Source organism: Convolutriloba macropyga, chromosome 6 (genome assembly GCF_964194025.1).
Source record: "Convolutriloba macropyga chromosome 6, txConMacr16.3, whole genome shotgun sequence".
NCBI classification, from domain to species: Eukaryota; Metazoa; Xenacoelomorpha; order Acoela; family Convolutidae; genus Convolutriloba; species Convolutriloba macropyga.
This window is the reverse complement of record NC_134473.1, coordinates 59,351,068-59,376,806: the sequence shown is the minus strand read 5'-3', so window position 1 is coordinate 59,376,806 and position 25,739 is coordinate 59,351,068. Positions and strand designations below refer to the sequence as shown.

At 34.7% G+C, this 25,739-nt stretch overlaps 1 protein-coding gene across 2 annotated transcripts in view; it reads right to left on the bottom strand.

Moving 5' to 3' along the window:
• Positions 1 to 2,825: 2,825 nt before the first annotated feature.
• Positions 2,826 to 25,739, bottom strand: part of LOC142341090 (uncharacterized) — a 33,479-nt gene continuing 10,565 nt past the window's right edge. Inside the window, exons 4-5 of one of the 2 annotated variants that reach the window (XM_075391953.1) lie at positions 11,393 to 11,529; positions 2,826 to 3,165 (exon numbers count right to left, since the gene is read on the bottom strand). In XM_075391953.1, coding sequence (XP_075248068.1) covers positions 2,911 to 3,165; positions 11,393 to 11,529 — 392 coding nt within the window. In that variant the 3' untranslated portion in view covers positions 2,826 to 2,910. The remainder of the gene's footprint in view (positions 3,166 to 11,392; positions 11,530 to 25,739) is intronic. The other variant, XM_075391954.1, reaches the window with a different exon arrangement.

The following is a 25,739-nucleotide window of genomic DNA, read 5'->3' as shown; positions in this document are numbered from 1 at the left end:
TGTCGAGTATGAATTTGGAAAAATAGGAGGGGAATTTAATTAATCTAATTAGCAAGAGAAATTAGTTATACAAAATTAATACAATGAGAGAAGGTTTCAAAACAGTTTTTTATTTACGCTTTGAATTTGACGCTTTGAAGCAGCAATTAACATTTAAAGAAGTTGCGTTTAAGGTATTAGATTTTTCCTCTTTTGTATAGGGGTAAGCATCCAGATTTATTGGGTTGGAAAACTAATTAAATGCCCTTTTGGATAGTAACATCCGGTGTCTTTAATTGTGCCATCTCATAACTGCTGATGATTCTCGATTATTTGATTCGAAAAAAAAATTGGTAGCAAATTTGTATTGCGCCGCAAGCAGTGATAGTAAGAAAAATTAATTCCGAATTGCGGCAAGGAAAAGTTGTTGGTCTTTTTGTCAATAATGCCTATTTTTAGCTCATACGAGAAACATTTGCTATGTTTTTCACTATTGTCAAGCCTTATCGTGGCTGCTGTCTGCATCGTCATTGATGTTCACATACACACTTAGAACAACCAATTTCCAAGATAATTAACAGCGTGTCAGTTAAGCTGATGTCAAAAATATCCCCTAATTGAACCGGAAAGTCTCCAGTAACAATTATTTAAGTTTAGGAAGACAATTGGCAGTTTTGTTCTGTGTCAGAATTTAATTACTTGTTTCTGATTCTGCGATAAATTAAAATGGTTATAAAGGTTATTTGAGCAATAATTTCATAGTATAATATGTTCCATGCAACCACTTTTTTAACGAAAGATGATTCCAGAGCACATATTATACACTACTTCTCCATCATTTTAAAACACGTAAAAAACCAGTAAAAAAATCGTATTTTAAATACCATAAAAACAAAAAATGAAAATCACCTTAAATCACATTATTAAAGGGATTTTTATCAACAATGAGTATCACTTACCATTAATATTTGAAGATTCAGGCATAACAAAAAAATATCACTAATACACTGTTATAATTTTAACTAAACCGAACAATTGTTGGTTTAATAAAATAAGTAAACACAAAGAAAAACGACAATTGTTCCGTGACAAAAAGAAAACAGATACGCAAATATTTTGCAAAGTGGAAAAAAAACTCAGCTCAAAATCTAAAATTGAGGATGAGTGAAACGGAAAATCTAAAATCTTAAATTTCTCATTTAAATGGATCAGGAACAAACCCCAGATTATCACCACATCTAAATAACTATGAATTTACTGTTTTAGTTTTTTTTATTAAGCAATAAGTAATTCAAGTTATGCTTAGCACAACAAAATGGGCAATCGTCCATGAGTTACTTTAATGTCAGGTAGGCTTAGTGGAAAATAACACACATAATGTGACATGTGACCCTTAATTAATGATACTAGTTAACAATTAGAACAAGAAGAGCAGCAAAGTGAAAAGAGTATAAAAACATTTTTGTAACCCATTTGGTTTCAAACATCATAGAAAACTTTAATTATCAAATGAACTCAGTATATACCTTCTTTTTCCCATTCAGAGAAAACCGCTAAGACTTGCAATTATCTAGATCTTTTATACGACTTAAAAAATAACGACAAAAACAATAAAAATTCAAATAAATTCAACTAGAAGAACGTATTGAAGCTAATAAAACGATCTGTTTCAAGAAAAAACTGATATCCTCAATTGCGACCTTTGTAAAAAACCATTACTGTAAAATTTGAACTGTCAAAAATGTAAAAATGTGAAGAGACAAGATAAACAACCTCAAAATTGGTAATTGTCTAAAAATTGAAATATTTTTGTGAATCAAAGCCAAAAAAAACCATCACCTAAAAGGTAAAACCGCAATGTAAGTTAAAATTTAATAGACCTGTATGTTACAGTTGACCTGAAAAAGGAGATAAAAGCGGAAAAGCTTAGTGACCTTTTGCTTATATTGAAAACAAATATTTTTGAAACTCAAAACAATCAAATGCTCTCGACTAGAAACTAGATAGGATTTCTTGAAACTCCTCAGGCAGCCAATTGAACCTGTCATTAGTATTTCTTGATTTGAATTGCTTTGATCTGTTTTTAACATGAAAAAAAAACAAAAAAGTGAAAATAGTAATGTGGTATGCGAGCTGTAATTAATGAGACTAGGAAACAAGCAGACAGAAAATAGCAGCAAAATGCCAAGTCAAAATATACGTCTATATATATTTTAAAAATTTTATGTCGGAGTCATGAAGAAATTACCCATCAACTGCAATTAACAGCCCCCTGCGATGAATATATCGATCGGCCGAAATTGACTGAACAAAAAAAGAAAAGCCCATTTGAGTATATAGTTCTTCCCCCACTGAATTGAGTAGGAACAAATATCACTGAAATCTTATAAAGTTTCAAAACAAGGATGCATATTCTCACATGATGACTTGACACGAATTGGTACAACCCTTGCAACATTCATTATTTTCTCGGGTTGCTTGTCAAATGTTGGCCAATTGCGGGGTGCCAATGCTGTCGTTTTGTTTTCTCAGGCATTTTTTCGAGAAAAAAAATCTATCAATTCTGTTTCTGTCTGCCAAAGCACGCGTGCTATTTTCTAAAACGTGATCCTCAACGATATGTTATTTTTAAGTGAGGCTAGCAAAAAATACTGGGTAGCCGAAGCAGCACATCCAGAATCAATTTGAACAGTTGCTAGAACCCCATGCTAGCAGAACGCTATGAACTTAACATCTAAGTTCGGCTGACTAGAAATGAATTTTTGAGCCGTGCAAAATGCAATTTTTAAGGGGTAAACTAGAATTTGCCTAGTTTGCCTATAAATATGAGTTCGGAAAGAGCGAATTTCAATTATATTTGCCAAGTATTAAAACTCAATAATACTAAAATTTTAGTTATAAATGAATAAATAAATTAAGTTTTCAATCATATCAGTTCAGGACATCATCGCGTGCGTCAACTTTGCAAATCCAAGGCTGTGATCTGCAGATGACGTTAGTCTTGAACCAGGAGAAGGGAACAGCAAGGTCAAAGTTGTTGTTTATGATATACTTAAGATCCAGACCCCTGTTGATTGGGAGAGCGAAGGGGGCGCTTCTCAAGATATCTCCCTCAATCTTCAATTCTCCCACACCATAGCCTATCTCAATTATCACGTTGACACATACACTTCGAACGTAAGAAGCCTGAAATAGCAACACATAAGCAACCCAGAAATTTAAATCTTTAAACTTACTGTGAGTTAGGGTCCAGAAGTTCCAGACCCGACTAAGTACGGAAGAATGCAACGCAAAAATCTAATTTCTAGAGCTCACAACGTTACAAAATTGTCCCCAGACATAAATGACGCCGCGATTTGAATGTGAGAATTTAGTCTATTGGTCTATTTATGAACTTTTTGCTTGATGAGGCAACCTCGTTGAGATTAAGCTTCCTACTGCTAAGTCAACATCTCGACAGTCTTTTGACATCACATCGTCCGACTTTAGACTGTTATCACATCATAGTTTGTGTGGTTCAAAATAACTACAATCGAGAACTCTACACATTTACAAAAATCAACGTATAATTTAGCACAGTTCTTTCTTGAATGGAATACTTACAAAATGTTCAATTCTGGAACTCGAGCAACTTATTCTACACAAAGAGATGCCATAACGCCGCAGAAGTATACCCAAAAAACTTCGCCTTAATGAAAATCGCTTGTCATCTAGATACATAAACTCTGTAAAATAAGAAGACAAGCTTAGTAACTATTATTCGAAAAAAAATGGTTCCGCCGTTCTTTTAGAATTGAGAAAGTCTCAAGTTGAAAAATAGGTGCCAAGTCCTGTAATATTTTATCGCGCTGTTTAGATGTCTATTTACCTCGCTGAATGTATCTATAATCCGCAGTTGATGTCTATACAATCCGCAATTGTGACTAAATTAATGCGATTTTGCCTTTGAGTACGTAAAACTGGCTAAATTTCTTACAAGTTCAGCATATCAAAATAGTTCAAAGCATAATAATATACCATATAGAAGTAAGATACGTTTATCACAATGTTTTTATTTATTTTGAATTGTAGGTCGGGAACATAATAGCACTTTCGTTTACGTAATGTCCTAGAAAAACCAAGCAAGCCCCAAACAATGGAGATGTGCATTAAAATAATGGCAACTAATTTATTTTGTTTTCATCGATTTCAGACATCACGGAGTGTTCTTAAATTTTAATTTAAGTGCCCTTTGGATTATCTTTGCAGCAGATAAATTTTAATTTTTCTTGTGTTCTGTGGTTGATTCGGTTACTTCATCAACAAATCTAGCATTTTAGAAATTAGGTAAAATTTTCCATGTATAAGTTTTTCTGAAGCAAGCTCTTAACTCCTTTTGTATATCCATAATTGCTCAGACTCCATAGAAGAAATTTTTCTTAAAAGTCACATATCATTTGATTATCCTTTTTTGCTCATTTCAGATAATGAGTAATTTAAAATTGAATTTAACAAATGATTTATTCAATGAATTGGTCCAGGAGTTTTGCGTTTATTGACCAGTGCATATTGTCATACAGATTTCATTACTGTACTCAGAATGAATTTGCGGTGCCAATTTAAGAGTTCTGTCACCTCAAATTTTTGGCTATTTCGCGGAGCGATTTCACTATTAATTTTGTATATTGAAAATCCGTTTTTCTGAGCTCTAATTATGAGTGCTCTTAGCGCCGCTAAGTTGGCTTTATTTTCCCAATTAGTATTTCGCTTAGCGAAATGATTTTTATTCTAATATTGCGAAATTGGGTATTTCCCGGAGCGAATTTTGGATTGAAAGAGATGCAACTAAACTTGAATTCAGATTCCTCAAGAATGATTAAATCAAGATTAACAGAATGTGATCAGCAATTTTATCATAACTAAAGTTTACAAATTGCGGCAAACCGAATGACTAGACAGCATGAACAGACAATTATTTCAGGAAAATATGTAAACAAGTTTAACAAGCATGAAATGATGAAGATTTGATCTTCAAACAGGAATTGAATAAATAAGAATTAAAAATTGATGAAATTGAACTAGATTAAGATAACTAAAATTAAAAGGATTTAGTACTCCTAAATCGATAGCCCCATCGATACAAATTCATACAATATCACATTCCCCCCCCCGAGAAAAATAAACAACGAAGTAGTTTAACAAGAAATTAATAACATATTTGCTCGTTACTATAAATAATACTATAATTGTTTATGAAAGTTTTAATCAGATTTGCTTTCATAGATTCTTTCCGCCTCTCCAACTGTCATTGATGTTTTTGATCTTTCGTAGTTCTGGGAAATTTAGTTTTGGGTTGGGTTTGTTTGTATCGGTGAACAAGGGTTAACTGTATGATCGGACTCTGTATTTTGATTTCTGGCTGCAGTTTTCTGGCTGCAGATTTGTAGAGAAGATTGATTTATTTTGAATTTGAGTTTGCTTGATTAATTGTCATCGTTTTTGACGCGAAGGTGCTGAAGATGATGAAGTTGCCGGCAGACATGTTTGAGTAGAAGCTAACGACTCGTCAGATTCTGTAATTGACGGGGAGGATCTTTTTCTTTTCTGTGTTGGTTGGAATTATTCAGTAGCTTTAGTTGCTGCTTTTCTCTTTGGTCTCGTTGGTGGCTCCGCAATTAAAATTTACGTAAGCGGAAGCTCCATTGGTGGCGGAAAATCAGTTCCACTTTCAGTTGGTGGCTGTGTTGGTGCGGGTACTAAGGTTTTCTTTGGCTTAACTGGCATTCGTACTCGCAACGCTCTTGTCACATTTGAGTGGATTGATGAAACTGCACTGACATCATCTGCAATTTTCTTATGCTTCATGTTTTTATTGCCCTCCAATTTTTTCCTCGCCTCTCTCGCATGCTGGTTGCTTAAGTCCTGTGTTATCTTTCCTAACGGCATTTTCGGTCTCCTGTTGGCATAAATCAGTTTGACGTTCCGCCTTCGTCCCAAACTTGGCCAAGTCCAAGTTTCTAATCATAACCTCTCGTTTCCCCAGTTGTTTGATTACTGATGTGTAGGCATCTGTCTTCATTACTGATGATCCAGGCGCCAAAACCTCGTAGAGGCCATCGAGGCTTTTCTTTGATCTTTTGCTCTTGGGTTTCCTCTGAGCTAATTTTACTGTGAGTGAGGCCTCCGTTCGTGGCACCGCCCGACTAAATTCTGGATGAGGGATTACACGTGATTCCTGAGTAGGGTCCACGTTGCTCCGTTGGACTGCATCTTTGTTTAATTTGTCTTTATTTTGTTCCAGCTCGATGTCACTTCTTGCCTCTGTGTCCCAATTGTCCTCCGAGATCAGCTCTTCCCAATGGATTGTCTCCATGTCTAAATATTTATTCAAGATTTGTTTATATGTTAGACTACTAAGGTCAGGTTCAGTTGAAATATTACTTAATTGAGTATTTGCTTTTCTGCCAAAATGAGCTTCGAATGGCGATATATTTATAGTCTTTTGGCTGCATATACGTAGTTGGTAAATAATAGAGCATATTGATGCTTTCAAATTAAAATGATTTCGCGCCGCCGTTTTGATACAAGCTAAGCGATTCTTGATTCTTTGAATTAGCCTTTCAACAAGTCCAATTGCTCTGTGGTCGTGTATTGGAGCTTCAATTAATTGTATATTATTTTGATTACAAAACGCTTTAATTTGTGGATCAGTTTGGCACCGCTTGTGATTTAATCCAATCGTACGAGGAAAACATATCTAGAAATTTCAAGATAAATTCTGCATTCGCTCTGTCAAATACCTCCGCTGTTGCAAATTTAGAGAATCGATCTAAACATGCAAGAAAATAGACTTCTTGATTCTTTTCATTATAGATTGGTCCGCCAGATTCAATTTGAATTTCTTCATTTGGAACTTTGCATAAATTTAATGGTGCCCATTTGAATAGGAGACCTTAAATTGTTACCAATTTTGACACAAGGGTTGCATTTTGCCGTTTTTGTGACGATATCACGATGCATGTACGGCCACAATGCATGTGTCGCCATGTCCGTCATGCCCCAACTCCCTGGATGCGTTGCATGTATCGCCTCCACATAAGCTTCCTTGATTGAGTTGGGTAGGGCAATGCGATCGTCAATGCACACACCAATCCATTTTTTACATGAAGGTCCTTCCAAAAACTATGGATCTAAGGGCTTATCTGTCGGCATCTGTCCTCGTTTTCTGTGAGAACACAGTCACTGATCTCCTTTAGAATCGCGTCTTTTGAAGTTAGGCTTGCCATCAGGGTACACGAATATATTTTAGACAATGCGAAGTTAAAGGCGTCTGTATATAGGTCATCAGTGGACGGCAAAGTAATTGTAATTGTGTCTGTATTTGGCGTCGACGGTGTTGCTGGCACTGAGGGACTGTGGATGGGCCTGCATTGTCTGCATACATTACTTTAGATAGTGTTGATTGCTTCACTTGAATGAGAGTTTCGTCGTCTGAGTTTGACATCATTAATACGTTTTGAAATTTAATGGCAATTCGTTGAAAATTAATTAATTTTTTGTTCGACTGATTTGTGGAGTGATTTGAGACAAAAAGCGAGTGTGGAATGTTTGCTGTCTCGATTTGGGTTTTAAAATTTAAGTTATTTGGTGCTAATTTGCCAATTGTATTATCATTTTCCGTAATTGCAGAATATTCTCGATTTTGCGGTGCAAATTCACTGCTAATTTTGTCATTGGAATGCGGAGTATTTGAGGCTCGTTTTATGATAGAATATCGCGCCCAAAAATCATTGTAATTCTCCGCATTTAATAAGAAGCGTTTTGCGCTGCGTTTAATTACATCCAATTTAGCAAAAATGAATTGCTCATCATAAGCAGATATATTAACAGCTTTTTGCTGTGGGTTGCGTGAGACATAATCAACAAGTCCCATTTTTGATCCAGGTAGATGATCGATCGTAAAATCAAAAGGTTTTAATCTATCGACCCAACGTGTCAATCGACTATTATAAGATTTGTTAGCTTTTTTTCTCTTATGATCGATAGCAAAGCCCTGTGATTAGAAATTACAGTGAATGGCTTACCAGAAAGATAGTACTTGAAGTGTTCGATGGACCAAACAACACCTAATAACTCAAGCTCATTGATGCTATACCGATCTTCTAGAGAGTTAAAAAATGGTGATGCAAAAGCTACGGTGTGCCAGCCGTTTGGAGTTCTTTGTTCCAAAGCACAACCCAAACCTTTACGTGAGGCATCGCATTTTATACGGGTTTCTAGATCGGGGTTAAAATGCTTATTTTCCGTAGTTTCAACAATTTCTACTTTATTGATGCCATTATCTTGACGAGAGTTTCGTGTTTTATTTAATTTTTTTCCGACATACGTTAGCGAAGTGATTGATTGGACCACAATGATTGCATTTCTTACCCAGAGCAGGGCAAACCTGACGATGTGTTGTAGTCCAAATTTGGCCGCATCCTCTACACTATTCAATCGCTGCTCGATTGACTGCTACTCTGCCTGATTGATTTCCGCGTGTTTTCGCGCCGCGAAATCTATTGAAAGATTGTATAGCATTGATTGCACTGCCAGTTGCGCTGTTATTGTTGTTTTTGTTGTTGTTGGATGAGATACGTTGTTGATTTTGATGACCCATCTCCATATTTACAGCTATACTGAGGGCTCTTTCTGGGTCAACTGTGTCATGAAAGAAGTTCCCTTTGAATATCTTCATCCAATATATTCGTGATGAAAAAGTCTCTGGTTATCACCTCTTCTCGATTTTCGAAGTCACAATTTTCCACCAATTCTTTCAAAATGCTGTAGAATTGTTCTACAGTTTCACCTTTTTTCTGTTTTCTTGAGAAAAATTCATAGCGGTAAAAAGTGATATTTCTGGGACGAATGAAAGCGATTTCCATCATCTCCCAGAGTTTGAGGGTAGTTAGATCGTAGATGTTATCATGCGGAAATTTTTGTGTTTGAAGACGTCTTCCCTCTGTTCCGATAATGAGATACAGGAGTGAAACACATTTTTGGTCACGTTGATGCCATGGTCGTTCCCCACACAGAACGCCTGCCTCCGTTATTTTTTGGCATTTCAATTCCCATTGACGCTTCAATTGATTGTTCCTGATTTGTCGGTCTATTTCTGTATCTTCTGTCGCATCTTCGATGGCCAATTCATATTTCGGCTCAACAGGTAGTCGTACAGTTGTTGGTTTTGGTTGGAGAAGCGTATCTAGCGTGATGTTCTCTCGTTAGAGGATTGCAAGTTTTACATGAATGCGCCACTTCTCCCAACGTATTGGAGGATCTGAGCTAGGTCGTTCCCAAAATGGCTGTATTGATAGCGGTGTCTTCCTAGATTCAGGAGCTGGCTTCGCCATGTCCTACGGATTTTGTTACTGTACTCAGAATGAATTTGTGGCGCCAATTTAAGAGTTTTGTCACTACAAATTATTGGCTATTTCGCGGAGCGACTTCACTATTAATTTTGTATTTTGAAAATCCGTTTTTCTGAGCTCTAATTATGAGTGCTATTAGCGCCGTTAAGTTGGCTTTAATTTCCCAACTATTATATCGCTTACAGAACTGAAGTTTATTCTATTTTTGCGAAATTGCGTATTTTGCGGAGCGAATTTCGGATTGAAAGAGATGCAACTGAACTTGAACTCAGATTCGACAAGAATGATTCAATTAAGATTACCAAAATGTGATCAGCAATTTGATCATAACTAAATTTTACAAATTGCGCCAAACCGAATGGCTCTACAGCATGAACAGACGGTTATTTTAGGAAAATTTGTAAACAAATTTAACAAGCGTGAAATGATGAAGATTTGATCTTCAAACAGGAATTAAATAAATAAGAACTAAAAATTGATGAAATTGAACTAGATTAAGATAACTAAAACTAAAAGGATTTAGTATTCCCAAGTCGATAGCCCCATCCATACTTTTTCATACTATATCACATATATTGACAGAAAAATTGTAAGATAAAATGGAAGGACTTTTTAGTAAGAAATCATGTAATTATTATTCTTTGTTCTTGATTATTTCAATTCATGGGTAATTTCAAAGTGAAGTAGGCAATTGAAGTTATTCATTTGATGTCTCAATTTTAACACTCACAATCTCATAATGGCACTCATTGTGCCCTCTTTAAATGAGAGATGTGGTGAAACTATCTCTGATTCCGAAAAATCCTTCAAATGTTCAAATATCCTAAATTATATTAAATATTTTTTTCTTAGCCGAGCAAAAAATTTTGTTTTTAAAGTATTCATAATAGTGTAAACAAGTCAGTTATCTCTAAGGGTGAATGGAGGGGTTTTCAATTAAAAATCAAGTGATCTTCCAACATTTTTCTCGTAAATTTACTGTTTTTATCAGGCTTTTTTCAACTAATGAGTGTTTGCAGATGAATTTTTAATTTCAACTGCAATAATTTTAAAAAAATCAGTAAAATATAATTGCAACGACTCAAAAGTTGTTAAAAGACACCTCTTAACAGACACCTGTCAATAGAAACCCGTAAATAGGCGCAGAAAACATTAAGTCACAGTTGATCTTGCTGAATTAAATAGGAAATGACTCATTAATGGCAATAAAAAAGTAAAAACAGTAAACATTTCATCTGTGACTTACGAAAAACACATCTATTGACTCTTAGCAATTATGGATGAACAAGACGTGTTAGAAGTTTGCTTCAGTGAAATCTTTTGTTTTATAGATTGAAAGTTTTACTTAAATGCTAGGTTTACTAATTAAATAGCCAAATCATCCGCAGAGCATGAAAAAAATCAATATAATATCTGCTGCAAAAACAGTTCTAAATGGCACTAACCTAAAAATTGGGGACGTTTCGAGGATAAAATAAATTGATTTTTTTTAAAAAAAACATTATTTTGTTGCCATTGGTTTAATGCGCATATTAATTGTTGAGGGCATGCTTGGTTTATCTTAATTTCAGAACAACTAAAATCATTGTGGTATTTTATTCTGAGCCCTATATGCTATTTTGATAAGCTTTAAACCGAGCGCGCAATAAATTACGCACTACTGCGGATTATAAATACATTAACTGCGGATTATAAAAATAGATACGTACATCGTGCTAGAAAGTTTTACATAACGCCCAAAAAAGTAGGATACATAGCTTGTATCTGAACTCCGCGGTTACATCTCGGACAATTTTGCAAACACGGGTTGTGAAATTCCCTCCAATGTCGCCCAAACTTGCTGAAGTATCTATTTTCGCAACATTGGTAACTTACATTGCATGGTTGGTGAAGGGTTGCCGACCCATACTAAATGGTCACTAAAAGACATGGTGTCTCAAATATCTGAGAAAGCTCTGAATTTTCATTATGTCAGTTAGGTGGTACATATATATGGTTAGTCGTGTGTTTTGATGTGATTTTACCTGTACATAGTTGACGTGTTTTTGAGGCGATGTGTAGAAGTCGAACATGTGATCAATATACAGTTCTGGACTGACTCCCTTCTGCTGAGCATGGTACTTGTAAATGTACTCCTGGAAGTCGCAACAGCTGTCTGAAACTGGTGTAATATTACCATTAGGAAATCAGCAGCTGTAGAAAAGATCGTAGGTTGACTGATGAAAAAAAACTTCGGTAGACTATGAAAGACTATCGGTTGACCATTAGCGGGTTATAAAAAGATCGTTGCTGGTCATCCGTAATAGGAGTATGAAAAACTTTGAATAGACTTTAGTGGTGTTCTTGAGCACGTATTTAAGGTAAATTAAGGAAATTGACGCCTATCTCGACGTTACTGGTCTTTTCATATGGTCGAGCTATACTGCTGGTCCGTACATTAGATACTTAAACGACGGTGTTAATCGCGGGACCACATGTATAACTTGAGAGTTCAACCCCTAGTTCTACTCTTGGTATATAGTTAAGTATTAAAGAAAGTTAAATGCAAATATGAATCAATAAGTTATGTTAAACAGCATCAATTATGAACCGAGCATTAAGGGACAGAATAATTAAAGTTATAAGACTGAGATAGCACTAAATAGTACAGGTTGAGTTATTCTAAGTTAACTTGCAACTTAGATAGAGTTTAAGAGATGTTAAATTATAACTTAGAGAAGTTAAGTTAAACTTACCTGATTTCCAAATTTGTGCTAAGTTAATATTTTATGACTTAGAGAGTTCTTAGTTAAGAACAAGTCACAAAATATTCTAAGTTAGAAAAATATCTCAAGTAGGCTGAGATTGAGCAAGGGAGCAATACGGGAGTATGATTTTAAATCAGAAGTTATCGGGACCAAAAAGTGTTGGTGGTTGAGCGTGCAAGCTCCTTTTATACTTGCGGACACGTGGTTCTCTAGTATCCTATTGGATAGAGATAATAGTGTCGACAGAGTTACCAAGGTTAAGTTGGTGTTCTCTGTGTGGCGTGATAATATCACGTCATAGTATTCTCAGTTTTAGTTAGTGATCTTAAAATAGTAGCTTATTCAAAACTACTTAGTAATTTGTTCACACGCTAAAATGGACTTTGTCCAAATCAAGTTTGTGCTTCACGCACTATAACGTAAATTCTCAAAATAGCATTAAGATTATCAAATAGTGTTACTGAGTGTAGCACACTTCAGTACATCCCATCCCGGTCCATAGGTATTAAATCAAAACATCAAATTTTACATAATCGAATAAATTATTTAACTTAATTTTATAATAATTAAGAATTTAAAGTTTGTGAGGTAGATTACTTGGTTAAAGTTCTAAAGTTCATCGTAGCTTCTTGTTTCTGAGTTCTCTCTTGAAGAAGGGTTGGCGATGTCCTAAGATACAAGGCTGTACAAAATAATAGATCCAATTTTTTTGGCTGGCCGTTATAATAGACCTTTTGAAGTTTTTCTATAAAATTGTGCTGCTAATACATCTGACGTTGAATAATAGAATAATATAAGTTGAAGAATATACTGGTTAAGTTAATGGTCAATAATGACAAGCGAGGTAAATGAATAGGGAAATTAAAATGACTGCGCACAACACCATAAGGGCTAGTGTTGTTGAAATAACTCCCCAAATAAAGAATTCCGTTTTGTAATTCATCTTTATTTGAGTCTTGTTGAAAAATAAATCAATTGAAGTAAGCTTTGTAGCTATAGTTTAAGGAATTAATATTTAGGCTTGGTTGATCATTATGAATTAGCTTCATGAAATAATTAATTTTGCTTTTTGTCATTAGTTCAAAATAAATAACAATTTCTTTTTGTTCAAAGTCTTCAAGGAATAAAATAACTTCGCATTGAAATTCAGAATAATATAATTCGGAGATTCTGAAAGTTTTATCGTTAAAAATAATTTGTTTAGAAAAGTTAACCCAAGCGGATTCAACATGATCAGAGAGTTGACAATAATCTTTAAACCATTCGATATCAACACCTCCTTCAAAATATGTCTTCATTGTGAGTTCAAGTAGTTCAACTTTTGTGTCAATGGGGAGAATGGAAGACCATTTAATCTTTGAAAGGAATTGACAGGAAGATCCAAATAGTACTTAAACTATATATGGCGGATGGCGATGAATGCAAACCTGTTAACGAAAGGTTGTAACATTTCTATATCCGTGATCACCAAAATATTGAAGACTAACATTTTAATTGAAATAAGTGAGCGGTCGAAAGTTTAGATTATTGATGATAAGAATTTCTTCTGTATGAATAAGCTTTAGAATTTCAAATAAATCGTACTCAGGAACTTGATGAAAATAAACTACAATTTCATTAGAATTGTTATCTTGTAAGAATAAGATAATCTCTTGTAACTCAAATGTCCAATGAACTGACAACGGTGTATAGAATTTATTTCCAACTAAGAATGTTTTCGAAGTTTTAATAACTTGCGATTGAATAAATTCAGCGAGATCACAATATGTTTTGAAATATTTAACGTCTACTGAAAGGTTGTAAGACATTAAATAAATTATGGAATTCGATGGAGCAATCGAATGATGTCATGAGCAAGATAAATCAGTAAATATAAAGAATAGATTTTTTTAGAGAAGCGAGAACAAATCAAATCTGCTTTCTAAAGATAGGAATGGACTCATTGTTCACCATAAATTGCGCTAAGTGTAATCATTGAAGATATTTTCAATGAAGATAGAAGAAATGCGGATTACTTTACTTGATGTAAGTAATGGAATTAAAGAGAGTAAGGTAATCAAAATGACTAATAATTAGGCGTTCGTTTAAACTAACGAATAATTTTCCTCACCGCGGGAGAAAGAAGAAGAAGTAATGAAGGAAGTACTGAACATCAACAACCACAAATTTATCTATTCCATTCCGTGAGTGCTCAACGTGATGAGCGGAGGATGTGGAGTTGATGTTTCAGATTTGCGATCTTCAATTGGAGCTCAGTAATCCGTTGTTCGAGCTGTTGAGAGCGTTGTCTTTCTGTCAGAAAGTTTTGCTGTACCTGATAAGTGAACGTATCAAGCTGAGGATTGAGGTTTGCTGTAATATTATCAAACGGGACTTGTATTGTTTGTCCTTGAAGGTTGTGATTAGTTAGTAGATAAGAATTTTTGTTCGACAAATAACCAACGAGATTGAATCTATTGATGTTGGGTTGCAACTGGTAGATTAATTTCGTATCGTAGTTCGGGTGTTCACTAAAACCGGGGGTTTTAGCTTGTATTTCAGCTTGATGTTGTTTTTGTAGGCGGTCTTGCAGGGGGGTAGTTGTGAAATGATGAAGATTAAGAAAGTTTGGTCGTGACGATTGAGTAGTTGTAGTGTTTGCTAAGACGTTGGGTGCCGTACTGTTTGTCTGGGGTATATTTACTTCTAGTGGTGTCGCTGGGCTGAATATCTCTCTACTGAATTGTTTACGTGGTTGTTTCTTTGCAATTGTATCTGCGGTTTTAGTTCTCCTTTTGGATGATGTAACTGTTGTTGATGAATTTGCACTAGTTGCTTGAGTTTGTACTGCTGAAATCTTGATAGCTGAGAGAAAAGTTGTAGATGGGGTAACGTGAGTTGTGGGTTGTACTAGTCTGTCAAGTTGTTTAACTCCAGATTGAGGTTTAGAAGTTGATTGTGTATTGTATTCGGGCCAACCACTTGAAGGCTCCCTCTGAAAGACTGGTATCAATTCGTTAGGGATTGAAGAAAGTTCCTGAAATATCAAGTATTCTCTACTCTTATTCTGTTCTAAGAGTATATTTTTTTGAAGTTATTTTGCAAGTATTCTCTTTTTCTTATTTTTTTTTTGTATTCTCTTTCAAAGTAAATCAGTAGTAAATATGAAGTCAGTCTGTATTATATTATCATCATATAGTTTGATGAAATTAAAGTAATAGAGGGATTAATCCTATACTGGAGACGTAGGAACGTTGTGATCGTTTCTATTTTCGTCTTTATTATTCTCATCCTGTAGGTTTGGATAACCACTTTTATTCTCAAATCTTAAAGCTTGTAAGCCTGTATTCTCTGTATAAGGTGGAGTTTGAATAACTCGTTCTCTAATATTAATATTTTCGGTTTTTGGAACTTGCATTGTCCGTTCTCTATTTTCATCAGTGTTATTATTATCAGAATTAGTTGCTTGATAAATAGAAGTCAAAATTGGGACTGACATTAAGTCAAATGTGGCGGCAAAGAGTGCCTTACCAAAGTGAATAGATGCATCTGTAATTTTGTTAATTTGCATTGCTCGAATTAAGCAAAAGACTATGTCGATGAGTAGCTTAATGAATAAGAAAGCGGCAAAGAATATTCCGCATCGCTCAATTATATATTGTATTTTACCAAAGGTTTCAACAAATTGATTTTTAAAGAAGTCCGGTGAAATGAATGAATCTAGATAAATAGTTCTAGAGTTATAATAATTCGTGCCTGAAATATTTGAAAATGATTCTCTGCTATCTATTAATGACTTAGTAAAGTGTTTGAGAACTCCTTTCATATTGGAGTTGAAAGTTATTGAATTCCAGAATGAAATCAAAATGACTAATAATTAGGCGTTCGTTTAAACTAACGAATAATTTTCCTCACCGCGGGAGAAAGAAGAAGAAGTAATGAAGGAAGTACTGAACATCAACAACCACAAATTTATCTATTCCATTCCGTGAGTGCTCAACGTGATGAGCGGAGGATGAGGAGTTGATGTTTCAGATTTGCGATCTTCAATTGGAGCTCAGTAATCCGTTGTTCGAGCTGTTGAGAGCGTTGTCTTTCTGTCAGAAAGTTTTGCTGTACCTGATAAGTGAAGGTATCAAGCTGAGGATTGAGGTTTGCTGTAATATTATCAAACGGGAGTTGTATTGTTTGTCCTTGAAGGTTGTGATTAGTTAGTAGATAAGAGTTTTTAATCGACAAATAACCAATGAGATTGAATCTATTGATGTTGGGTTGCAACTGGTAGATTAAATTCGTATCGTAGTTCGGGTGTCCACTAAAACCGGGGGTTTTAGCTTGTATTTCAGCTTCACGTTGTTTTTGTAGGCAGTCTTGCAGGGGGGGTAGTTGTGAAATGATGAAGATTAAGAAAGTTTGGTCGTGACGATTGAGTAGTTGTAGTGTTTGCTAAGACGTTGGGTGCCGTACTGTTTGTCTGGGGTATATTTACTTCTAGCGGTGTCGCTGGGCTGAATATCTCTCTACTGAATTGTTTACGTGGTTGTTTCTTTGCAAATGTATCTGCGGTTTTAGTTCTCCTTTTGGATGATGTAACTGTTGTTGATGAATTTGCACTAGTTGCTTGAGTTTGTACTGCTGAAATCTTGATAGCTGAGAGAAAAGTTGTAGATGGGGTAACGTGAGTTGTGGGTTGTGCTAGTCTGTCAAGTTGTTTAACTCCAGATTGAGGTTTAGAAGTTGATTGTGTATTGTATTCGGGCCAACCACTTGAAGGCTCCCTCTGAAAGACTGGTATCAATTCGTTAGGGATTGAAGAAAGTTCCTGAAATATCAAGTATTCTCTACTCTTATTCTGTTCTAAGAGTATATTTTTTTGAAGTTATTTTGCAAGTATTCTCTTTTTCTTATTTTTTTTTGTATTTTCTTTCAAAGTAAATCAGTAGTAAATATGAAGTCAGTCTGTATTATATTATCATCATATAGTTTGATGAAAATAAAGTAATAGAGGGATTAATCCTATACTGGAGACGTAGGAACGTTGTGATCGTTTCTATTTTCGTCTTTATTATTCTCATCATGTAGGTTTGGATAACCACTTTTATTCTCAAATCTTAAAGCTTGTAAGCCTGTATTCTCTGTATAAGGTGGAGTTTGAATAACTCGTTCTCTAATATTAATATTTTCGGTTTTTGGAACTTGCATTGTCCGTTCTTTATTTTCATCAGTGTTATTATTATCAGAATTAGTTGCTTGATAGATAGAAGTCAAAATTGGGACTGACATTAAGTCAAATGTGGCAGCAAAGAGTGGCTTACCAAAGTGAATAGATGCATCTGTAATTTTGTTAATTTGCATTGTTCGAATTAAGCATAAGACTATGTCGATGAGTAGCTTAATGAATAAGAAAGCGGCAAAGAATATTCCGCATCGCTCAATTATATATTGTATTTTACCAAAGGTTTCAACAAATTGATTATTAAAGAAGTCCGGTGAAATGAATGAATCCAGATAAATAGTTCTAGAGTTATAATAATTCGTGCCTGAAATATTTGAAAATGATTCTCTGCTATCTATTAATGACTTAGTAAAGTGTTTGAGAACTCCTTTCATATTGGAGTTGATAGTTATTGAATTCCAGAAGGACATCATTTCTTTATATGTGTAGATAGAAGCATAAATAATCGCAGTAATAACATTCGCAATTTGTTGAATAACTATATGTGGTTTAAAGAGTGCAGGTCCTCTTACTTTTGTGATTTGTGGGGTTAGTTCAACCCATGAATTATCATCGTCAACATCTAGTTGAAATAAGTTTGAATGTTTATCAGAGCATAATTGTTCTTCGGCTTCAGTGAAAGTTTGTCTAGAAATCGGATCAACGAAATGAATTTCATCTTCATAAAGAATTGGTATTCGATTATAGCACTTATTAAGAATCTGTAAGGGTGAATGAAATTCAGGACAATTATATAGCCAGGCAACTTTGCCAATTGTTTTGAGAAACATAGATCTGTTTCTTGTTAAGGTATATCCAGCTAAACGCGGATTTTCATGTGAAATCATTAAAGTGTTAAGAATAGTTGAGCGCTCTAATTCACAGTCATTTCTTAAAAGCTCTAGAGTAGAAGTTTGAAGTTGCCGAAGATTATTAAAGTGCAAATAGTCAATTTTTGTTCCAAGATGTGCTTCGAAATCAATATTCTCATAAACTTGAGAATATGTTGTATCAACTGTTTTGTTGTCACTGGAATAGAATTTATTTTTCAGAGTTATAGCACCAGTATCGGGTTTAAATTTGTGAATGGGTTCTCCAGTGTTCATATCAAATCCGTCACGAAGACTAATGTATAGAGAATCATATGGCGTAGGATATACTATTCGTGGATGACTACATAAAGACTGTGGTTTATTATAAACTTGGAACATAAAGCTTTGTAAGTCGAAATCTGACTGAGCTGAAGTAAATTTAGGATCCTTTACTATGTAGTATTTATCATTAGCTTTAATCATTTGAGCGTCAAAAGTGCGAATTATAATGAAAAGACAATTATTGGGTTCATCCCAAGTGTATGCAAATGGATCAGTAGATGTAGAATCGCAGCCTCCGGCTGATAAAGGACAAGGTAGAGGTATACTGTGCCATCTCTAAGGTTTACATTCAGGCTAACATTTTGCATATATGTTTCATAAGTGTAGTGTGTAATCCAACCTCGGGAGTTACATTCATTGTTTCCAGTTCCAACATCGCCTGAGTTAAAGTTTGAGAATAAAGATTTGTCAAAATCGAATTCTACTGAATTAGAAGAAGGGGAAAGCTTTATCTTTTTTCTTTCCTTTGCAAGTTTGCATTTCTGAGCATCAAGCTTAACTGAAGTAGTAATAGTATTATGTCTGGCATCTATGCCGCTAGAGTCAAAAGAATCGCAAAACCAACGTAATTGCTGTTGGGTTGCTTTACACATAGTTGCTTCTAGCTTAACTTTATAATTTCTTTGGTAGAGAGTGACTCGTGCTTGGTTAGTGCTAATTTTATCAGGACGAATCTCGCAGGGTGCTACTTTGTTGAGAGAATACATCTGGTTTGAAATCATTTTCGAGCAATCAAAGTGGTTAACATGAAGGTTAGGAGCTGTGTTTTCATAGATACTCATCTTTTCAATTGGTCTGGCGTCAGTGAAAGACGTTAAGATTAATAATGCAAGTAATATAATAAAGATCAAATATTTTGTATAGCAAGCAGTTATAACACAGAGAAGTGCAAGAGGTATTATAGCAATAAGTTTGAGAAACTGAACAGAACGAATTTGGTTTCCTATATAGGTTATAAAATATTCTACTTTTGAGAGAAGCGCTTTCTTATCAGTGAGTTTTTCTTTAAAGAACTGGTCTGTAATCAGTGATAGTGGCATATGGACGTTGCGTTTTGACCAAATTAACAGCTTTTCAGGAGGTTCTAGTAATTTAAGGTACGGAATTTCTTCAGGTAGACAATTATTTCTATTTACGACACATTCTATGAAGTGTGGATGAGAATCGTTATATTCAACTAAGGATTTTAACTCTGCAATACGTTGAGCAATTTCAGATTCAATATCAGTTGCTACAGGTAGGAACAGAGTTGAGCAAAGTAATATAAGAATAATCATTTTGTAACTTACGTTTATTACTTCGTCTATTGCTGGTGATTTCTTGATTTCTCCGTCTTCCATTTAATAAACGAAGTCAGTATAAGGTGAGTCTAACAGATTCAAGTTAATATTATCCGTGAAAGTAATCTGATATTTTAGCTCGTGAACGTGAGCGGGATTATAGGGTACCCAAAATATGACAAATTTTGCGTTATTTTTTGATGTTACGAAGAAAGCAACTGTTCTCTGTTGATTAGAAACAAAACACTTGTCAAGTGTTACAGTTTTATTTCCGAATTTCAATATTTACTGTAGGAGGAATATTCTGATATACGATAGCGGGTCGATTGCAAGGGCAGTAAGAACTTGTGTTTCAAGGGAAAGTGGTAACGTAGATTAAGGGTCTACAGTAAAGGGAGCTTCGATGATATCAAGGTCTATTTCGTCTCTGTTGTTCAATTGGAAATGAAAGCGTTCAAAATGTTCTGGTTTGTTAGGGGTCCAACAAACAATTATTTCTAAGTTTACAAACTGATCTTTAACGAAGAAAATAACAATGTTTTCTTTATATGAAATATATGATCGATCAATTTTTGCTGACTTGTTATTATATTTCAAAATTTTATGTGGGATGTTATAAGGACTGTAGGAAGTTGAGAAAGTTGTTCTTGAAGCTATAACCCAATAATCGTTTAGCGGAATACTCATTGATCAGTTGGTGGTTCTAAAACCAAACAACGGACATTTAACATGTCTAAGTCAACTAGGCTTGAAGAATGAATTTGAAGTAATAGACTGTTAAGTTGTTGAGGATTGTATTTTCCTCAGAAGACAGCAATAGGGTCTTCGTTAGAGTTAGTAGCAAAGAATACTACAGTTCTTACTTCGTTAGAAATTTGACAACTGGTTAAGGTGTTAAACTCACTATTAAATTTCAGCTTTTGATTTGCCTTAATGGAAACTTTCACAAGTGTATCAGGGTTGATAGAAAGAGAAATAAGAAAACCGTTTTGGTCGAATGAAACTTCGGTCATAAATTAGAATTGATCAGCTTTTAAGGGGGTTCTAATTGTGTTATTCAATGTGTTTAGTGGTGATGAATTTTTTCAATATGAGTAGAATTTAGAAACTTTCTGAATTGTCAGTCTTGTACTATGTTCGATCTGAAGGGCTATGTACTCCTTCTATAGTAACTGACTGAGAATTGAATTAATATTGAACTGAGATACCTGATATATGTGTTGTGGAGATGTTTTGTGACAAGTATTTGCTGGTCACAAATTGAGATGTTTGAAAACTTTGCTAAGTTTTCTAAGTTTATCAGTTGAAAGGGGCAAAATGTGAAAGATATAATTTGGGACAGAGAGAAGGAGAGAGAGAGAGAGAGAGAGAAAAAGAGAGTGTTAGAGCTGACTTTAAGAGCGAAAGAAGTAATTGATTTCAGAAGGTACCTGAGAAAAGTGATTTTGAATTTGGGTAAGGCTCTTAAATAGTGGTTCTCAGGGTTAAGTTACCATAATTTGTGTGCTCAAACCTGATTGGCCAATGGCTAGCCTTAACTAGTGGCATGTAGCAACGTGATAAATTGGTCATATGACAAGAACACTACGATAATTTTGCAAAATTGAATGCTCAGGATTTGCTGTTTTTGTATGTTCTATACGATTAAAATATATGTCTTAAAAAGGAACTTCTGGTCCGAATTTTAGAAATCGCAGATGTAGGGCCATAGTATAGATGTCAATAGTTGAGTTATGCTAAAAAGTAACACTTGTACTTCATCAGAAATTTTCGGAGACTTCTTAGAATTTAATACTGAAATTTGCTGTTTCATGTTCTTTGTGAGTGAACATTATGTATAAAAAAATGTACTTATAAATCGAAATTCAAAAATCCCCTGTGTCAAGCTAAGGTACTAGATGTTAAGAACAACTGAATGTAGTTCTTAGGGTTCTAGTGTTTTTAAACATTTTCGGAGACTTTTTTTCGTGTGAAAAGTTGAATTATCAAACTTTAGTGTTGAACATTAACTATAAAGTGGAATATTATAACTTATAAGCTCAATATAGAAATTTCGCTCCCAACGTTTTGTTTGTTGGGTTTTTGTGCATGTATGGACAAATTTTGAGTATCGTATCTGGACGCGTTCATAAACGGTAAGTCTTAGAATTTGAAATTTTTCATATAATTTCTATGATTTCGCACATTTTATCAATTCAAGTTAGTGTAGGACTGAAGAGCATGTTCAACTGACTGGTGATAGAAGTGGGTTTAGCCATATTACTAAATCGATTTCTACTTGTCTTATTAGCGGAATTTTGTCTGTTCTTAGTTGTATAACTCTTGTGTGTAGAAGTCGTAATTTTGTGGTTAGTTATTTGTTCATAAGTGCTCTAATGTTTATTTTAAACATTCCTCGGGTGCTTAAGCTAATAATGTTAGCTCTTATCTGTTGACTATTTGAGCTGCCTAAATGTGCGTTTCCTAATTAAATGCGATTCAGTGTGGTAAAATAGTTTGCAAGGGGCAATTTTCTGTACATAAGTTATTTAAATTAGAAAAGGTATTTGCTGATGTGGGACTTGTTTCTACTTAGTTGTCCTTTGGGTAACATGTGTTTTCAGCGTTAGTTTGCAATAAAAGGTATGCGTAAATTGTAAAAGTGTATGAGTTTTGAACATGTATAGAAGTTTATGTGTGTGTAACAGCTCGCAATGGTGATTAATTGCGTATTTTATGTACGATTTGTGTTGAGTGGGCTATTTGCTTTTTGCCTTAAACGTTTCTACTATACAGTTGATCTCTCTTGACTATTAAATTTCAATCCTTTAGCTTCTTCTTAACTTTCTTTCTGTATTTCATTCTTTGACTTTTATTTTGTTCTTGACCATTAATTTCACTTTCAATCTTTAATTTATTTTAAACTTTGCATTTGTTCTTCAATTTCCGTTTATATATTCTTTTTGTACTCCTTCGTTCTCAAGAATTATGAATTGGGAAACTAAGAATTATCTTAGAGATAATGCTGAAAACAGCGAGGATCTGGATAATGCCAGATGGAAATGTAGTTCGAGTGGAGTGGTGTTGGAACCTGTTTCGGGAGCTCTAGAGCGAATCCGACGCTCTCAGTATCTTCATTTTATTTATGAAGATACTTCTGGTTTAGGGCCAGTGGAATTTATTTATTTCTTTTCTCAAAGTTATAAATATATATTTCTCGTGTTATCTGACGACGAGGTGTGGGGAATACTGAGGGCACGTGGGAGCTACAGTCCATGGGAAATGAGGTGTACTCAGTGTGTTTCTAAGCACATTATAGAAGTCATCGAGTTCTTCTTCGGAAAAAAAGTGAGTGTTTATTTTACTCAAATTAACTAGCTGTTAATTTAGGTCTTTATCGGGGTTGCAAGAATTTAACTGTAAAAGTGGGGTCCGGAGATTATGACTGAGTAGTTTTGTTTTAGTAGTAAAGATTTGTTATTTTAGTTTTGTGCAAAACTATATGCTAAGAGGGGGAAAGAAGACAAGACAAGGTGGTGCGACAAGCACAAGAAATGGGAAAATCAACTATGGACCTTGAGGGATGCGTGGTGGGATCCGAAGACAGGGCCCACTCTACAGGAGCTGTATTTGAAAATGATACAGCTCAATTACAGGGAGTGTCTGGTCTTTGAGACGGAGAGCTTAGTTGCCAGAACCGTGAGAGGTGTAATCATGCAGCATCTAAGCAATTGAAAAGGGGAGAGAGACAAAAATTCTTAAATACCGCTCAATAAAATATTTTTGTGAACTTTTGCGCATTTACTATTGGTTTGCGCCTTCACTATTTTTGTATATTTTAACTTTATTATTTTTATTGTTTTTTTTGTGCGCGGTTGCACTTTTTAATATAAAAGGTATTATTTGAAAAGAGATTGTGTGTCTCTATTTCTTTTTGAGTTTCTGTAGCAAGTCAGAAGGAATAGGTTCACCAAAGAATGTAGGTGCTTTTCTATTACGTTGAGGTCTGCTTAATACTTCATTTGCGTCAGGTAAATTAGATATATTAGGTGATGCTGTAGGTGTAGAATTATAAGGTGATGATGTGGGGTATTATGCGATGCTTGGGGGAATAATTTGCGTGTAGCTTTAAATTTACTAGTACTATCAGGTGGGGTAGAAAAATTTTCTTGCTGTGGGCTATTAGGTGAATACATATTTTGCATAGGGTAGGGGGTTGAAATGCGTGGGGGTAGAAAATTAGAAGAGCTTGCGCCTTGTATATGCGGAGTATTATCTGCTCGTGTTTGTAGCGATTCTAAGCCTGAGTCCTTTGTTGGGGTAGCCTCAACAATATAAGGGGGCTGTAGTGTAGTATTAGGATTTATACTAGGTTGTATTTCTACTAAGGGCCACTGCGAAATAGCAATATGTTGTGCGCCTCTATAAGCATTATATTTGGATATATTATGCTTATTATATTGAGTATAATAATCATCCGTATCGTCTGGGACCACATAGTTCTCAACTAACTCTTGTATTTTTTCTTCTTTCGGGTAATAAGGTACTATATGATTTCTATGCACGGTTTTCTTCTCATTTGTTTTATCATGTTGTATTTCATATGTAGTATTAGTTAGCATTCGTTGCACAGTGTAAGGGCCTGAGCGTAGCTCTTGTAGCTTTTTAGATTTTAGTAGTCCTTTAGAGTGATTTTCTAGTAGTACTTTTCTACCTTCAGGTATAGGCTTTCCGAGTTTAAATCTATTTCTATACTTGTGCGCTTTATTCGTAGTTTGTCTACATTGAGTGTAGGTATTCGAGTATATTGTTTTAAATGTATTCTCTCGCTTTAACATTTCGTTAGATAATCTGTTTTGTAATAATTTCGTAATAACATCTTTTTGTTATTACAAGTTTCTTCACTATGTGAGTGTGGCGGTAGATTATTACAATACTCTGATGTGCATTTCTTTTGATTATCTCTTAGTAGTCCTAACTTTAGTGATAAGGGTATTTGCGGTTTCGTTCCGAATAGTATTTCATAAGGGGTATATCCCGTACTGTAGTTTACTGCAGTATTGTGTGAAAATGCAAATTTACTAGTGTACTCGGACCAATTAGATCCACTTTTACTAATAAAATGTCTTAGGTAATTAGTCAAGTGTTTATTTTGTGCTTCTACTTTTCCGTTAGTCCACGGTGAATATGCAGTTCGGGGGCATAGTGTAATTGCCATTTCGTTTGTGTAGTGAACGAAATCATTACTAATAAAAGCATTGCCGTTATCATGTACTATTTGTTGCGGTATACCAAATGTAGTTATAAATTTCTCTAGTTGATTCACTGTTTCAAGAGCTTCAGCATTCTTGCTAGGGTATACTTGTATAAATCTAGGGAAAGCGTCTACTATTACAAGACAAAATCTATTTCCTTTACTGAGTGGTCGTAGTGGACCTTTATGATCAATATGAAGTGTATTTAGGGGTATAGCTTCTAATTGTCCCCATGGTTCTAAGGGCGCTTCGTTCAAATCTTTGCGTGCTGATTTATTAGTTTGGCAACTTAAGCAATCTAACATTAACATTTCAATCCATTTAAACATACCGGGCCAATATAAATATCGCTTAACTCTATTGTAAGTTGTGCTTTCTGCTCTATGATCACTAAGTTCATGCGTATGTGCGACTTCAAATATCTTTATAAATAGCGAAAGTGGTGCACATATCCTAACGTCAAAAGTGCCGTCTTCACAAGGTTCGGAATAACAGAGTAAATCATATTGACTTTCTAAAAACAACAAGTTGAAATTATTTCTATAGGTTTGTAGTGCTTTAGATTGTTTAATAATGTAGTCCTTTTCTGGAGCTTTGCCTACTTTTAACCAATCTCTAACTTTATCTATCACGGAGTCGTTTACTTGTTCTTCAAGAATATTATCAGTGTCAAGATTAGCGTTTTTTGCAAAACCTGTAACTTTAGCAATTAAATCTAATGTATCTGTGTGGACATCCTTTTCTGAGATGTTTTGAAAAGCT